The sequence below is a fragment of the Accipiter gentilis genome, chromosome 5 (genome assembly GCF_929443795.1).
Source record: "Accipiter gentilis chromosome 5, bAccGen1.1, whole genome shotgun sequence".
Taxonomy (NCBI): Eukaryota; Metazoa; Chordata; class Aves; order Accipitriformes; family Accipitridae; genus Astur; species Astur gentilis.
In genome coordinates, this window is record NC_064884.1 from 46,213,964 (window position 1) to 46,231,325 (window position 17,362).

The 17,362-nt window shown below is 43.1% G+C and overlaps 2 protein-coding genes across 2 annotated transcripts; both read right to left on the minus strand.

Annotated features, from left to right (window-relative positions):
* Positions 1-3,898: 3,898 nt before the first annotated feature.
* On the minus strand, positions 3,899-8,020 carry LOC126038577 (keratin, type I cytoskeletal 16-like). Its single transcript, XM_049800464.1, has 8 exons — positions 7,490-8,020; positions 6,629-6,711; positions 6,319-6,475; positions 5,972-6,133; positions 5,481-5,606; positions 5,159-5,385; positions 4,504-4,595; positions 3,899-4,182 (listed from the first exon to the last, which is right to left on the minus strand). The coding sequence occupies exons 1-8, from the start codon at positions 7,982-7,984 to the stop codon at positions 4,163-4,165; spliced, it is 1,362 nt and encodes a 453-aa protein (XP_049656421.1). The 5' UTR covers positions 7,985-8,020; the 3' UTR covers positions 3,899-4,162.
* Positions 8,021-13,470: 5,450 nt separating this feature from the next.
* LOC126038579 (keratin, type I cytoskeletal 13-like) lies at positions 13,471-17,136 on the minus strand. The gene is made up of 8 exons (XM_049800466.1): positions 16,598-17,136; positions 15,737-15,819; positions 15,390-15,546; positions 15,043-15,204; positions 14,552-14,677; positions 14,230-14,456; positions 13,986-14,074; positions 13,471-13,576 (listed from the first exon to the last, which is right to left on the minus strand). Exons 1-8 carry the CDS (start codon positions 17,090-17,092, stop codon positions 13,557-13,559), a joined length of 1,359 nt encoding a protein of 452 aa, XP_049656423.1. The 5' UTR covers positions 17,093-17,136; the 3' UTR covers positions 13,471-13,556.
* Positions 17,137-17,362: the final 226 nt, after the last annotated feature.

Below are 17,362 nucleotides of genomic sequence, written 5' to 3' on the forward strand. Positions count from 1 at the left end.
ACACTTGTATTCAGCTTTAAATCTTCTTTCAATTAATCACTAAGGTTTGTGCCAGCTGTTTAGATATTTTGGGCTGCCCACCATCACCAAATTAAGTTGACTGAAATACTTACTGAGTGCCTTTTCACTCTTTTCTGATGGATTCAACTTTAATAACTAATAAAAACTGTAAGGTTCTCGCGATATGCATTTTCAACAGCGAGCAGTTGTTAGCATTTGTTTAAAATCTTTACATGTGTGTAATCACTATGAACTTTTTGGTACTGCCATAATTTTTGACAGTCTGATATCGGGTTGTGGGAAAGAACTGAACTAAGATTAGAAACTTTGTAAGAAAATATTGATTAATAAGGCTGTAAGTGCCTTTGATCCACAGCTGCACTCCTGCTGCCAGGACTAGTTAAGCACAGGAGTGCATGCCAGTGGAAAGGTGTTCCCTCCAGCCAGTCTTTGCAATGCATCTCTGAGCGTGGGCTTATTAATAGTGGGTTATTAGCAGTAATTGCAGTGTGCATAAACTTCTCTTTAGGCAGTAATGTTAGTTATGAAAGTAAGCTCCAGTGCATGTGAAATTACATGTTCACTGTATCAACCATTAGAGACCATTTGCCCTTAATGTCTGCCATAGTGTGAGAATACTTGAAGAAATTCAGAAGTTTATTGGGATTAGCACTCCAAAATGTTATGTATTACATGAAACTTAATAGAAATATGGTACTTGGAATACAGAAAGAATGGATTTTCCTACAAGAATTTCTGTATTTGCTTAACTTGACTGCTATTATTTTCGTTATTATGGTAGGCTGGTAAATGTGAGAAGTATCACAAAAGTAGCTGCCTTTCATCTGATTTTTTATCAGAGGCACAGTGAATCACAGATTTTATTTTTTTTTTTTGATTACTTGAGACTGGGGGAGGGGTGGCCCAAGAGGGAAGTCTATCTTGCAAAAGGTTGTCTGAAGTGAAAGGGCCTGGCCAGGCTGCAGGCAGCAGGTGCTGCCTCAGTGATACCATTTCCTTGTAGCCAAGAGTGCAAGAGACTGGAAAGAGTGTGCACAAAGCTGCAAGACTTAGAAGCAATGGGCTGTTGTACCTGTCCATACTTGACAGCTGCTTTTGCAAATGAAAACATCTGCTGCGGGTCTAGATCCTGCAGGTACATGATAGTTCTAATCCAGCATGAAGCCCCTCAGAGAATTCAGTCCGCTAATTTCTGGTTCTTGTTTTGGGTTCTTCTCTATCCAGCTATTTCCCCCTCTCATCTTCATCTAGCCTCCTGAAAATGTGATATTATGCAGGTGGAGATGATTAATTTCCAGAACTAAGAAACTCAAACACACCCAAAGATTATAATGCACAATAACTTTGGTTGCCTTTGGAAATAGTAACAGTACAAAATGTCAGTATCTCCACAGTCCCCCCTACAGGCCTATTTTTTTAAACACAGCACCATTTAATTGAACCTCATTCTTAATAAAATTCTTCTCTTTGCTTGGTAATACCAGGCTCCCTGTCTGTCTGTGACAGCCACTGTTGCTACTAAATGAGTTGAAAACAGAAACCAAACAACTTCAATGCTAATTAAACACATGCAAGAACAATCCAGGAAGTTTTGACTTAATCTGAATTTGCTGATTTCATATGGAATTACCTCAAAACCTTCAAGCAAAATTATGCAAAACAGATATTTCCTCTCTTTCTCTTCCCTCTCCTTCATAATGAATTGATTTCTAACCTTTTTACTGTCAATCTATTAATCTGGTTTATTACACCCCCTGGTATCACAATGTTACCCCTGTGAAAAACGTATCAATTTTATTATTATTTGCGCTGTTCTTTCCTTGGCCTAACCGTTTCCAAGGTCTGAGGCTTGAATTTAATTTTGAGAATATATTGAACAGTTTCTGCCACAAATCCTATTGTGTATTTTCTGAATTTGCCACTAGAGGATGCTGTGCGAAGTGGCAGGCTGTATGGTCTGACATGCTGCATTGTCAGCTTCAAAATAAGCCTATCCCTTGTACCAAACTGTAGGACATATTTCTGCTGTGTGGTTAGCCAGAGGACCAGCACTGTACTGAACCACAAAAGAGCAGAGTACAATATTCCCTTGTGTTGACACTGCAAATGTAGACTGATTTCAGCTCACTCCGTCTTGTTTTGATGGGCTTTGATATTTTGATGGGCAAATTATGCTCTGGTAAGTCCTGCCTAAAAAGTCCATCCAGCAAAGTCAAAGGGAAGCCAGACCTGGGTGTGCCTGGCTCGGCTCAGCTCAGCGGTGGACGCACCCTCAGTTCATTACCCTTAAAATGCTCGGCAGAGGCTGAGGGCAGCACACCCAGCACAGAGGTTTCTCCCCTTTCCCGCTTAAGAGAGAGAGCAGAAGGGAAGCAGGAGACTCGACAATGTTCCTGACAGACAGCCTAGAACACAATGGGCTCCTTTCTGGGATCAGAAACATTCTTTCTATTTAAACTGTGGTCAAATAAGGTATTTCATCACAAAGTCCATTATAGCTGGCTAATGCTGACGTTTGGACCTTTTTTTTTTTTTTTTTGAGGTAGTCAGCAGTGGTTGATATGAGAAGTAAAATGGAGCATAAGGCAGAACATGAGTCTGTGTTAGCTTGTACAGGAGCATGAGAGTCCCGTTGTGGCTCAAGGGAGAGGTATTTTTGCTTTGACTTTACAAATCTCCTTTGTTTTCTAGGGAAATAGTTTCTCTGGCTCATCTCTTTTTTCTGCTGTGCTGAGAATTCAGCGTTGTATTGTAACATGTAGACAGTTGGATGCCTTATAAAATAATATTGTTATCCAAAAAGATGGTATTTTACCTGACCTGAATCTGTTTGCAAACCAAAGTGCAAGTGCAAAGCTGTTTGACAGAATAAAAAATGTTAGTGATTTACTCAGAGAACAATGAAGGCTTGTGAGACCCACCCTTATTTGTACAGGGAGGCAGTTGACTCACTCACCTGATATGTGGTAGACCCTGTTCAGCTGCTTTCTCAGCCCACTGCAAATCAAAGACTGAAATACAGCTTTGCAGGTTTTAAATGAGTGAGATATTTCACTACTTTTTCTTCCTCTGGCAAGCCCAAGTAATGTGCGTTACATGAAGTGGAGCAGTTTTAGTAAGAAAGATTGAACTTTGCCTCCACCTTGCCATCCTCCACCCATCCATCCAGAACACTGTACAACCATGGAGCTAGGAATACTGTCTTATGAAATAAGAGAACACACTTCCTTTATTTTGAACCACCAGATAAAAGACCTGAGCCCAGATCTTCCAGCATGTCAGAAGGAATAATCCTAACAATTGAATTTTGTGTTTTAAGGAGAACTTATTTGCATACTCATCACTCATTTCCTGATCTAATCCTTTGCTTTTATTGAACAAGATTAGATAGACCCCTCATCTAAAAGCTGGGAGAGAGGGCTGCCTGAATATGGTTGATTTCTCGTTCAGTGACCCAAAGGAAAATGTTTTTGATTTGACAAAATTTTCATGAAATTTTGGGGTTAATTAATTCTGATTGTTTCAGTGCAGCTGCTGAACTGGCAAATCAACTGCTTGCACATCCTTTGCAATGTACGCTATGAAAAAGGGTTCACCCATCCTTATTTCTTCCCTATAGGTGTCACTCTTGAGTTTAATGTGAATGTATTCATTCATCTCCAATATTTTATCCAGACATCATCTGATTAAGTTAGGATACACAATTTTCTTTGGGGCCATATTACATAATACACCCAAACTTAATTTCTCTGTGAAGATATATCTCATTGTTCCACCTAAATTTAAATACAATATTAATATACCAAATAGATTGTTGGGGACACAGTTTTCTTTGCATTGCAGAAAAGTAAAGTTTTATTAGAGACATTGTTATCAGCAGAAAGTAGATCAGCAATTGCACTGCAGGTAAGTGTACATAGATACAGTGATTGCATATGAAGAACAGTATAAAAAAGAAAAAGTAGATAATTTTAGGAAAGTCCTAGAAATTATTCATCTCGACTTCATGAATAATATTTGTAAAGCAATCTGTGCATTGGGTAGGTACACAGTGCATGTGCTGTGTGTATTATCACGTTGTAGGCTGGGCTGCTCAGATGGCATTAGGTAGTTCAGGGAAGACCAACGCATCGGTAGTATCTTAACACACTCTTGACTGCCCTGTGGAATGAAAGAAGAAACCATTACCCTGGTAGGGAAATCAAGAGTCTCTTGCAGCACTGGCATTTCAGATGTATCCATTGTTTAAATGTCCATCTGTGTTAGCAAAAGCATGGGAAAGCAGCTTACCCTGTTTCTGTAACTGAAGCTAAGGCACCTTGAAATTAAGAGATTTGATTGTGAATGGTTTAATCCCTCTTGCAATTGCAAATGTGGAAGTCATATCACAAGGGATAGTATTAAGAAGAAAAGAGATGAAACAAAATATGAAGGCCATGGGGACAGGATAAATTAGGATCCTCTTTGGAAGATGTTTCTTACCTGTCTTGTCACTGGATTGACCATGAGAATAGGAAGTAGAAGAATAAGAGTGGGAGGATATTCCCCCTCCTTGGAGAGCTCCTTGAGACGTTCTGTGTAAGAAAAAGAGCTTTAATGAAGGGAATGATAAATACATTCATAAACAGACATACTGTGACATAATGTGCAGTGCATGTAACAGGTCAGCTTTTCCTGGACTTTGCAAGTATTTCTTTATATTATTTTGTTTCATACCCTTCAGCTATATTTCCCTAGAAAGCTGTAGAAGCAGAAATAACAAATGGCTGTAGAAGTATAATTCTTATATTCTCACAGTCCAGCTGTGCTTGCTCATCTGCTGACAGAAGGCAATAGATTACAGTTTGGTTTTGTATGGTGATTCCTCTCATGGAATTCACTCTGCACAAACAGGCCAAGAGGAACTGATTAATTGAAAATACGTCAGTAACTATATGCTCTGTGTTTCCCTCTGTGTTTGATGTGCTTATTAAGTTTATGATGTATACATTTCAGTGCAGATACTGTAAAAACCCCTGTGTATTTAGATTTCACCTACAGACTGGTGGGTGAAACATTCAACTCTGTCTTCTGTGAGTCCCAACAGAGAGAAGATTGTGATAGAATTTATACCCTTATTTGCAAACAGAATACATACACAATGTCTTGCTGTCCTTCCTGCAGCAGTGCCCGGTACTGAGCAATCTCCTGCTCCAGGCGGGTCTTGATGCCCAGGAGCATCTTGTACTCCTGGTTCTGACTCTCCATCTCACAGCGGATGTTGGCCAGCTCCTCCTCTACAGAGTTAATCTGCCCTTGGATTTGTTGCAGCAGGCAGCCATAGCGAGATTCAGTTTCTGCCAAGGAGTTTTCCAGAGAGTTTTTCTGAAAGGGGAAATGCAGGAGTTTAGGACCAGAGCTCTACCCCTCCCTGCCCATTCTGAGGAGGGAAGGGCCCTCAGCGATCCTGCCCCACGTACCGTGCTGAGCTGCGCCTGCAGTTCGATCTCCAGGTTCTGCATTTCGCGTCTCAATTCAGTGAGCTGGTGGCTGCTTGTCTGGATGTCCTGGCTGCTAGAAGTGACCTGCCGGTTGACTTCTTCAATCTGCAGGAGTCAAACCCCAAACACACTTTCTGAGTGAGAAAAAATCCCCTCAGGGAGCAGATTTGCTGCCTGAGAACTAAGATAGCCAGGGAGCCTCTGCCTTTCATCCTGTCCTCATCGAGGACAGCCTAGTCATTGCTCCGTACACCCTGACGTTTGACCCCCCTTTGCACATCACCCTGGCCTGCTCCCTCTCTGCCACTGCAGTCTTTCCCCAACCGCTTTTTCCTTCCCATTCCCCCAGCTGTGCAAGTGAGATGCAGGTGAGCAGCCACCTCCTTTTAGCCAAAGGCATTGCATGGCCAGTACCAGGGTGTCTGGGTTTTGCCACAGAAGGAGACTCCACTTTGTGCTTTGCTACGTACCTTGACTTCATACCACTGCTCAACCTCTCTGCGGTTCCTCTCGATGATCTGCTCGTATTCGTTTCTCAGGTCATTCAGTATCTTTGTCAAGTCTTCACCAGGGGCAGCATTGACCTCCACGCTCACGTCGCCACCGGTCTGAGACTGCAGCTGTCTCATTTCCTGCAGAGAGAAACAAAAGAGCACAGGTCATTTCTTGTGTTGGGGACAGTGGACAAAGCAGTATCAAGGTACAAAGGAATGAAAATCACATGACATAAGGCTGAATTGACTTGATATGTAACTTTGGGAACCATGAAGAGACGAAGGACTATGTCTTGGACACACTATATATCATTGGATCGTACCTCCTCATGGTTTCTCTTAAGAGCAATCAGCTCATCCTTCAAGGACTCTAGCTCAGATTCCAGTGAAGACCGAGTGCGAGTGAGATCATCCAGGAGATTTCTCAAGCCATTAATATCAGCCTCCACAGTCTGACGGATGACCAGCTCATTTTCATACCTTCACCAAAGACAAAAAAACATTACACATTCTTTTCATTACAATGTGTAGGCTTGGTCATACCACTTGGAACAGGGTGTCATAACCTGCATTCATGAATATCGTAAAATTGATGACATGAAAGACATGTAAGGTTTACAGAGAGGTACTCACTTCATTCGGAAGTCATCAGCAGTCATCTTGCTGTTATCAATGTCGAGAAGCAGCTTGTTATTGTCCACAGTGGCAGAAATGATCTGCAAAAGGGGAAGTTGGAGAGGAGTCTTTCTGTGTTCTAGACATCCAGGACAAGAAGAAAGAAGACCTAAAGCTTTGGTAGGGCATTGTTACAGAAGTTGTTGAAATGCCATGCCACAAGAACTGGTGTGTGCAAGATTCTGGCTTCCCCAGACATTCTGATGAAAGAAAGTATTGATGAGGGAAAGAACAGAAGAACATTTATGCTGGGAGATCACCAACACCTATGGGTTTCTGCACTCTGGGTGTGTAAGGAAGTGTAGTCTTTGTCCCTGATGCTGTAATTCGTCTCATTATAAGAAAAGCCAATTGTAAGGGAAGGCCTTGGTCCTTCCAGCTGTTATATGTAGAAGTGTGCAGAGACAAAGGGAGTTCAGATCTTGCAGTCCAGGTGCTTTGGCTTTGCACTCCATCCAGCTGGACTGGGTGGGAGGAGAGGGAAGGACTGGAAACCACACATGCCTGGTTTGGAGCCACCTGTACAATGTGGGATTTCAGTTACTTGCGCCAGCATGTTTGGGCCTGGTGGAGCACTCCTTGACGCCTCAGGCTGTGCCCCCACAGCACAGCCCTTTCACTTGTGGGGTGGTGTGGGGGTTTGCTTCCCCAAGAGATGGGAAGCGCAGCTCAGCAGTTTTCTGCCTGCGGTACCACCAGCAGAGCCATCCAGTAGCTCCCTCCCACCCCTTTAGAGCCAGTGCCAGAGGGAAGGAGGAAGTCCTTACAAAGGAGAAGAGCAGGCAGGAGATGGAGCCATGTTAGTCGGGGCTATCCTACCTGATTTTGGAGCTGTTCGATGGTCTGGTAGTAGGAGGAGTAGTCCTTTGAAACACTGGGAGCTTGTTTCCTGTACCACTCCCGGATGTGGTGCTCAAGCTCAGCATTTTCTTCCTCCAGCCTTCGTACTTTGTCCAGGTAAGCAGCCAGGCGGTCATTGAGGTTCTGCATGGTGACCTTCTCATTGCCGCTCAGAAGGATGTCTCCCCCAGCACCAAAGCCTCCTGCAAAACCACCACCAAAGCCTCCCCCCAGGCCACCACCAAAGCCTCCTCCCAAGCCTCCACCAAAGCCACCAGCAAGGCTGCCAGCGCTCATGCCCCCTCCATAGCCAATGCTGCATGCTCCCCCACCATAGCTTCCACCGCCTATCACAGAGGAGGCATATCGCCTGCAGGAGACAGAGGAACTCCTGCCACTACCGCCGCCGCAGACGCCTCCACCTCCACCGCTCCTGTAAGAGGTACTAGATGTTCTCTTGATGCTGCAGCTCATGGTGGAAGTAATCAGATATCCAGCCCCAAATGCAAAGCTTGGTGCACAGCTTGATGCGGAAAATCAGACTGCAGTCTTCTGTCCTCAGTGATGGCTATTTATACCTTGTTGGGTGGGTGTCACCTGTAAGGCAGTCCAGCTTCCCATGAAGTTTGCCAGCCTTAGTGCTCATGCCAAAAGTGATGTGCTAAGGGGAATTTCTTTTGGGGCTTGGGACAGCCCTCCCCATTGGTATTGTGTTTGCATGCTGATTCACCCAAAGCATGCACTATAATTTCAGGTGGGTGGCTGTGTGTTAGATTTTGTTTCAGATAGTATGCTGCTGGCTACTTAGTGAGTGAGACTCATTTTAATAGTTCTTCTTTGTTCTTTGTAGTAATTTTTTTGTCCTGAAAACAGGTGGTGAAAGCACCATCTAGTTACACTGCTGTGATTTCAGAGTTGGAGAAATAGAAAGTCAGGCACACTGTGTGTGATTCTTTTTTCAATTTGCCTGCAGAACTGCCAGTAACTGACACTTCTGGAAACTGAATCTCTAAGAATTTAGGTCCTTCCCTACAAAGAAAGCTCATCATGGGTACTGTCTTTCAGAATGTTTAGTGGTGATTCTCAATAGAATATCCTTTAAAGAAGCAGTGATATTTCTGTTTTCACCAAACTCTTGTAGTATCACTTCCAGGAAATAATCTTATGTCTTGCACAGAGCAATGGACATGCAGAGATGTAATTTTAAAGTTATTATTTTTTTATATTTTGTGCAAATTTCCAGTCACGCAAAGATTATTTTAAACTGAAATAGATGTGTAGTATCTATAAGGTATCACTGACTCTGTCTTGGGAGAGGAGAGCAAAAGGATTCAGCTTTTCAACTCAGCAAAATGGAGGCTAAGATGATTATCAGCTTGCTCTCGAGAAAGGAGATACCATGGCTATTTAAAATAAAGGACAATCCTGTTGTCCACATAAGAAAGGGCATAATCTGGGTTTGAGTGTATTTGGGCTGGAAACTAAGGGGAGCTTTTTATCTATGGGAGGCATAGGGGTCTGGAAGGTGCTTCTGTTGAGGGAGCTTTGGATGGAAAAGAGAAACAGTTTTGAGATTGACCTTGACCAGTTGATGGTAGGGGTTTTATCCTCATATATTAGAGACAGCTATGATGACCCTTTAGTTCCCCTTGCCTTCTATCTTTTGTCTCTCTAACACTGCAGAGGTCTCTAACACTGCTGCACAATCGCAGCATTTCTGTAAGAGAACAGGATATGATGAACCCTCCTTTGGAAATGAAATTTTGCCTTTAAATAACTTCTGGAAAACATACATTTTAAGCCTGAAAGACAAGGGGCCTCTTTATGTAGGAGTTAAACATTGATGGGAATTCATCTCTGTTTGGAAGTTAAAAATTACTAGTTCATTTCATTTCATTGTTGGTTTCTTCATTTACGATCTTACTTATACACAGCTTGCAGTTGTGGCTGGAGCAACATTTTCTCTCTTAGCCGTAACAATTATGAGACCCATAAAAGTTACTAATGCGTGTTATGGCTGACTGAAGAATCATAGAAAGCCATTTACCCTCTTTCTTGATACCCCTACACAGATTTTCATAGATATGCTGAAGATAATGTAATACTTTGATCTTCATAATTATGATTGTTCTTTTATTGGTAGGTCTCTAATTATCTGCACGTCAGAACCAGTTGCTTTGCATATGTTATTGAGACTGAGTCATCATTATTAAAAAATAAAAATTATTTTCTCACAGGGTGTGATTCCTTAGTCATATTTTCCTCATTAGATTGTTGAAATGCACCTTTATTCTTCCCTATGAGATGTTTATTGCTGATTGGCATTAATGCCAGAGGTGTTGATTTTATATCTCCTTCTCGGCATTGTTGCATCATAACATCTGACCCAACAATTTCAAACATTTCCCAATGCTGTAATTTCATACCATCAACAGATGCCTTTTCTCTGTCTCTCTGTCCCTCTTTTCTTTCTTTTTTTTTTTTTTTTTTTGAATAGCTGATCTAACTACTCTTCCTGCTCTAACTGTGTCACAAATACTTAAACTTTAGACTTTCTATTCCATAACTCACGGGTATTTCCATGTCTCCTATGCATTTTTGGTCCACCATCCTGTGGACACAGCTCTCTGGCCTGAGATGGCTGTTGTGAGTCAATGTGGACATACCAATTTACTTCACAAGCTAAAAGAGCCAGGTCTCTTAAGGTCCATTAACAGTTGTAATCCCTGCGATGACAGAAAAAGGTCAGACATTTTCTGTTGTAGAGGGTATAAAGGCTCCTCAGCCGTTTGAAGAGACTGTTAGAGCTTTGAAATCGTATCTTGCCCTGGAAGACTTCTTGCTCATAATGCACCCCATGAACCGCTGTAAATCAGAAAAGTTTGTTTGAAGTAACAGTGTTATGAAGCCTTTCCAAGTGCTGTTTGCTCACTGGTGAAACTGGATGCAGAGCCACAAACAGATACTCCGAATGGGCAAAAAAACCCAAACTAGTCAGTGGTTTTCACAGAAGCTATGATGCTATTACTGGGTATATGTCTTTAGTCACACAAGAAGGAGAGGACAGCCTCAGAAACAATTACTGGTAATTAATTGTTCTACAACAAATGAGTCAACTGTGGTCTTGGTAAGACAAGTGCTACGCCCGTGAGTCTCATCAGGAACTCCATTGTGCATTCCTCATCCATCACCCATCAACTTTCAGCATCACTTACCTGTGCATTTCTTCAGTTTGTTCAGAGATGAATGATTTCCATAGCCCCAGATACTTTTCTTACTTTTCTCTTATGTGACTCCCTGGGTTGGACCCTTATATCTTGCACACATGGAGACCTAAAGAAAATCCTATTAAATGGGAGCTATTTTAATTCTACAGTCTATCTAAATTATTAGTTCAGTAGCCCTTTCTACCACTGAAAAAGGAAAAGTTTAAAAGTAATTCCCAAGAGAAATTAAGTTCTTCCAGTGTAGCAATCCTTTCCTATTCTCTTTCTCTCTACCTGCTAGAATATGCTGTTATTATCAATGATGTTAACCAATTGAATTCTAAATTCCTCCCTGTCAAAGCCCTTTTTTGTCTTTCCTGTAGGTCTTTTCAGAATGTTAAGCAACCGTATCGCTTTTTCTGAGAACCATGGATGAAGTGAAGTGAGTGCCAGGAGCAGACAGTGATATCGAGATACCTGACTGAACATATACAAGGTGACTGGAGCATCTGCCAGCCTTAGATGGAGGCAGTGAGACATGCTGTGCTTTTGGCACAGCTCTGGCATGTTCCATGCATTTTCCCCAGGACAGCCCTTGCCTCATTCTTAGATGGAGGTTAGTGCCTCATGAATCAGTGGTGATATGCAAAAGGTGTTGTACTGTCAGCAGCAGGAGGACTCCACCAGTGACCTAATCCTGCTGCAGTGACTGGTAATCTTGCAGTGCATCCACTCCTTTCAGTCTGAAGATTTTGCATAGCTTTCGTTTTGCAGATTTAACTTAAGACTCTTCATAGTGCTGCCTATTTCACAAAGACATTGCATTCTTACAAATTAGTTCAGAAATGGGGAAAAACATACTGCAGCTCTGGTGTTCCCTTGAGTTCTCTGGATGTGCAAGACTGTATTTTTGATCATTCTAATGCTTCTCTGTACTTCTGGAAGATTAGAAGAAAGCAAAATAACCTTTCAGTATTTATTTATATACACTAACTGTAGTTCAAGTTTCCATAATACTGCCTCAAAAAAGATGTCTTCTTAAGCTGTTTTGGCTATGTTAAGTACAGCTGAGATGTGAATTCTGGCAGCCTTTGGAGATGAAAGTCCTGTCTGCATTTGCTTTATGTCACTTTCTATACTGTTAAAACCTGAAATGACCCTTTTTTTTCTTTGGAGGAGTGCTTTTGTTCATACAAATTCCTGATGCTGGCCTGAAAAACGTCAGTTTGGAAACCTGTTTTTTTGACATGAATAGAAAGTATCTCTTCCTTGTGGATACTTAACTGCAGACTGCAATTACAATAGTGTGATAGCAGAGCCAAGCCACATGATTAGTGAAGGAAGACCTAACCTAAATAATACTCTTGTAAGTTGTTTATGATGACAAAACCTTTCATTCAATTACCCTAACAGAATACCCTCACTCTTAAATGAAACAGCAAATACTAGAGACCAGATTTGATAGGTGGAGAAGGGAACAACAGGCACTTACATTTGAATGAAACCTGGCTGATTTTGTGCATCTGATGCACACAGAGATTGAAAAGGGGCTTCACTGTCATCTTCAGAAAGCAAAATATTATAAAATAGCTGTTCTAATATAGTATTGCCCTCTCATCTCCAATTTTATTGCATATTTTGTCTTCTTAAGCAGAAAAATAAAGTATAGAAAATACTTTCAGTGGATGAAATATGTCTCTCTCTCATTCCTCTTAAGGCATAGTATCAGCCAATTGAGTGTACCGACAAAAATTGGGTTCTTGGTATTATATTTGTGTTTGAATTGAAATTTCTATCATAAAACATGGGAATGTTTTTGGTGCATGACACTGAAGGAAACAGGGACATTGCCTTGTTGGCTGTATTTCCTAACAGAAGTTAGCAATATGTAATTCTCTGCGTAGTCAAAGGTGTAGAAATACTTGATGTCAGGAAACCCATATGTACTGGAACAACCTATACTGAGTCACACCTTCTCACAGGAACTCTAGCTATGATAAGCTGAGTAAAGCCAAAGCTGAATGGACTCAGATGAGTCATAGTAGTGGCTGAACACAGTTTAGTACATTAACAGTTAATTAAATAATCTTCAGAGCATTACCCATCATTGGTATTTTCCTTCTCCTTTCACTCACATCATTCAGAGTGTCTTCAGTAAAAAGCAGCAAGGCAAGGGGCCAGAAAGTAATCTGTTAGTGGCCATTAGAAAACAAAATGGTAAATGGTTTGTAATTTCACAGGAAGGAGAAAAATTGTGTCAAGAATGGATTTCTGTTTTCAACCTAATACCCCTTGTTTTTGAGCAGAGAGTTCTGACAGTCTCACCTGACTGACAGTTCCCATAGGCAGAGCTGGGAAGACATCACACTTCATACAGCCTTCATACAGCCATGCTCAGAATTAGTGAATTTCCTTTTACTCAGTGATATTATCTCGGCATGGTGTCCATTTTCTTAGTACAAACCAGATTTTCCTGAGACTATGTTACAAAGTATGATAGGGCAACCTGTATTTGATTGGTTAGCTTGATAAATACCTGTTCAAAGTTTGTTAAATTAAATTTCTCAGACACGCTGTTTTTATTTGCATTGCAGAAGTAAAGTTTTATTAGAGGCAGTATTATCAGCAGAATTTAAGCCCTTAAACAAAGAACCAATTGACAAAGACAAGTTGAGCAAGACAAGCATTGCAGAATGAAAGAAGGGGTGATGAGGCGGGTGACCAGGCACTCCTTCCCAATTGTTCCAGTTGCATCAGCTGTACTGCAGAAGTGCTTCAGTCTCTCTTGGTCCAGGTTCAATGCCTCTCAGCTGGAGGTTGCCAGCATCGCTGCTATTACTCTAGCACACTCTTGACTGTCCTGTGTAAAGACAGAGCAAATCATTGCCTTAAGGGGAAATCTAATCTTTCCTGCTGAACTGAATTCTTTCACCTAACATGCTGCGTTAGCAAGAGAAGCTCAGAGGCTCCAAGCCCAGCAATACCCTAGGCGCTTTCTCAGAACTGTATTTTTTTTCATTCCAATAAGCAAAAAAGCATATCTCATTCTGTAAAGTCTATAATCTGTATTTTATATTTAGGTAGAGGGAAGGGCGAGACTGTATTTTAACCTCATTCCTCTGTGGCAGAGTCAGTGAGGTTCTCTCACTACTGCACCTAGGAATCTTGCCCAGCCAAAAATACAAAACTTTTTTCTGACAAAATACACTGTAGTCTTTGGGGCAGGTGTAACCCACTAATAAACATATTCTTACAAAGTGTTGTCTTACCTGTCATGTCACCACACTGAGAATGAGAGTAGGAAGTAGAATATGAATGGGAGGATTTACCACCCCCTTGGAAAGCTCCTTGGGAGGCACTGTAAAAGGAGAGTAATTAATTCACCAAAAGACATCTAACCACTGGATATTTGGTCAAAAAAAGATGTTATAGCTCCATGGACAAGAAGTATCTAGTAGCAATAAAGTACACAGGATTTCTTTTTATTTCCTTGCTATAGTATGGAATACGTACACAATGTCTTGCTGTCCTTCCTGCAGCAGTGCCCGGTACTGAGCAATCTCCTGCTCCAGGCGGGTCTTGATGCCCAGGAGCATCTTGTACTCCTGGTTCTGACTCTCCATCTCACAGCGGATGTTGGCCAGCTCCTCCTCTACAGAGTTAATCTGCCCTTGGATTTGTTGCAGCAGGCAGCCATAGCGAGATTCAGTTTCTGCCAAGGAGTTTTCCAGAGAGTTTTTCTGAAAGGGGAAATGCAGGAGTTTAGGACCAGAGCTCTACCCCTCCCTGCCCATTCTGAGGAGGGAAGGGCCCTCAGCGATCCTGCCCCACGTACCGTGCTGAGCTGCGCCTGCAGTTCGATCTCCAGGTTCTGCATTTCGCGTCTCAATTCAGTGAGCTGGTGGCTGCTTGTCTGGATGTCCTGGCTGCTAGAAGTGACCTGCCGGTTGACTTCTTCAATCTGCAGGAGTCAAACCCCAAACACACTTTCTGAGTGAGAAAAAATCCCCTCAGGGAGCAGATTTGCTGCCTGAGAACTAAGATAGCCAGGGAGCCTCTGCCTTTCATCCTGTCCTCATCGAGGACAGCCTAGTCATTGCTCCGTACACCCTGACGTTTGACCCCCCTTTGCACATCACCCTGGCCTGCTCCCTCTCTGCCACTGCAGTCTTTCCCCAACCGCTTTTTCCTTCCCATTCCTCCAGCTGTGCAAGTGAGATGCAGGTGAGCAGCCACCTCCTTTTAGCCAAAGGCATTGCATGGCCAGTACCAGGGTGTCTGGGTTTTGCCACAGAAGGAGACTCCACTTTGTGCTTTGCTACGTACCTTGACTTCATACCACTGCTCAACCTCTCTGCGGTTCCTCTCGATGATCTGCTCGTATTCGTTTCTCAGGTCATTCAGTATCTTTGTCAAGTCTTCACCAGGGGCAGCATTGACCTCCACGCTCACGTCACCACCGGTCTGAGACTGCAGCTGTCTCATTTCCTGCAGAGAGAAACAAAAGAGCACAGGTCATTTCTTGTGTTGGGGACAGTGGACAAAGCAGTATCAAGGTACAAAGGAATGAAAATCACATGACATAAGGCTGAATTGACTTGATATGTAACTTTGGGAACCATGAAGAGACGAAGGACTATGTCTTGGACACACTATATATCATTGGATCGTACCTCCTCATGGTTTCTCTTAAGAGCAATCAGCTCATCCTTCAAGGACTCTAGCTCGGATTCCAGTGAAGATCTAACCAGAGTCAGGTCATCCAGGAGATTTCTCAAGCCATTAATATCAGCCTCCACAGTCTGACGGATGACCAGCTCATTCTCATACCTTTAACACAGACAAGAGACACAAAAATGAGGAAATGAGATGATGGCAGTCAATAGCACACATCTTTCCACGGTCAGTATCCCAATAAAACAAGAAGACTCAGTAACACCACTCAGGGCAGAGCTGCCTTGTCTCCTGAGACTATGAGCTGGATTTGAAAGACATGTAAGGTTTACAGAGAGGTACTCACTTCATTCGGAAGTCATCAGCAGTCATCTTGCTGTTATCAATGTCGAGAAGCAGCTTGTTATTGTCCACAGTGGCAGAAATGATCTGCAAAAGGGGAAGTTGGAGAGGAGTCTTTCTGTGTTCTAGACATCCAGGACAAGAAGAAAGAAGACCTAAAGCTTTGGTAGGGCATTGTTACAGAAGTTGTTGAAATGCCATGCCACAAGAACTGGTGTGTGCAAGATTCTGGCTTCCCCAGACATTCTGATGAAAGAAAGTATTGATGAGGGAAAGAACAGAAGAACATTTATGCTGGGAGATCACCAACACCTATGGGTTTCTGCACTCTGGGTGTGTAAGGAAGTGTAGTCTTTGTCCCTGATGCTGTAATTCGTCTCATTATAAGAAAAGCCAATTGTAAGGGAAGGCCTTGGTCCTTCCAGCTGTTATATGTAGAAGTGTGCAGAGACAAAGGGAGTTCAGATCTTGCAGTCCAGGTGCTTTGGCTTTGCACTCCATCCAGCTGGACTGGGTGGGAGGAGAGGGAAGGACTGGAAACCACACATGCCTGGTTTGGAGCCACCTGTACAATGTGGGATTTCAGTTACTTGCGCCAGCATGTTTGGGCCTGGTGGAGCACTCCTTGACGCCTCAGGCTGTGCCCCCACAGCACAGCCCTTTCACTTGTGGGGTGGTGTGGGGGTTTGCTTCCCCAAGAGATGGGAAGCGCAGCTCAGCAGTTTTCTGCCTGCGGTACCACCAGCAGAGCCATCCAGTAGCTCCCTCCCACCCCTTTAGAGCCAGTGCCAGAGGGAAGGAGGAAGTCCTTACAAAGGAGAAGAGCAGGCAGGAGATGGAGCCATGTTAGTCGGGGCTATCCTACCTGATTTTGGAGCTGTTCGATGGTCTGGTAGTAGGAGGAGTAGTCCTTTGAAACACTGGGAGCTTGTTTCCTGTACCACTCCCGGATGTGGTGCTCAAGCTCAGCATTTTCTTCCTCCAGCCTTCGTACTTTGTCCAGGTAAGCAGCCAGGCGGTCATTGAGGTTCTGCATGGTGACCTTCTCATTGCCGCTCAGAAGGATGTCTCCCCCAGCACCAAAGCCTCCTGCAAAACCACCACCAAAGCCTCCCCCCAGGCCACCACCAAAGCCTCCTCCCAAGCCTCCACCAAAGCCACCAGCAAGGCTGCCAGCGCTCATGCCCCCTCCATAGCCAATGCTGCATGCTCCCCCACCATAGCTTCCACCGCCTATCACAGAGGAGGCATATCGCCTGCAGGAGACAGAGGAACTCCTGCCACTACCGCCGCCGCAGACGCCTCCACCTCCACCGCTCCTGTAAGAGGTACTAGATGTTCTCTTGATGCTGCAGCTCATGGTGGAAGTAATCAGATATCCAGCCCCAAATGCAAAGCTTGGTGCACAGCTTGATGCGGAAAATCAGACTGCAGTCTTCTGTCCTCAGTGATGGCTATTTATACCTTGTTGGGTGGGTGTCACCTGTAAGGCAGTCCAGCTTCCCATGAAGTTTGCCAGCCTTAGTGCTCATGCCAAAAGTGATGTGCTAAGGAAATTTTGTCTGAGGTAAGTAAATCACATTACCATTCTGTTCAAGTATGTCTGTGTTGATTCACCCAAAGCATGCAC

Bases quoted from the DNA above. Each gene is read 5' to 3' on its own strand.
- LOC126038577 (XM_049800464.1), bottom strand. From the start codon at position 7,984: ATGAGCTGCAGCATCAAGAGAACATCTAGTACCTCTTACAGGAGCGGT. The intron at 6,712-7,489 runs GTAGGATAGCCC...CCCCTTTTGCAG, and splicing joins TCGAACAGCTCCAAAATCAG to ATCATTTCTGCCACTGTGGA. The intron at 4,183-4,503 runs GTAAGAAACATC...TTCATTCCACAG, and splicing joins TCAATCCAGTGACAAGACAG to GGCAGTCAAGAGTGTGTTAA.
- LOC126038579 (XM_049800466.1), bottom strand. From the start codon at position 17,092: ATGAGCTGCAGCATCAAGAGAACATCTAGTACCTCTTACAGGAGCGGT. The intron at 14,678-15,042 runs GTACGTAGCAAA...TGACTCCTGCAG, and splicing joins AGCAGTGGTATGAAGTCAAG to ATTGAAGAAGTCAACCGGCA. The intron at 14,457-14,551 runs GTACGTGGGGCA...TTCCCCTTTCAG, and splicing joins TGCAGGCGCAGCTCAGCACG to AAAAACTCTCTGGAAAACTC.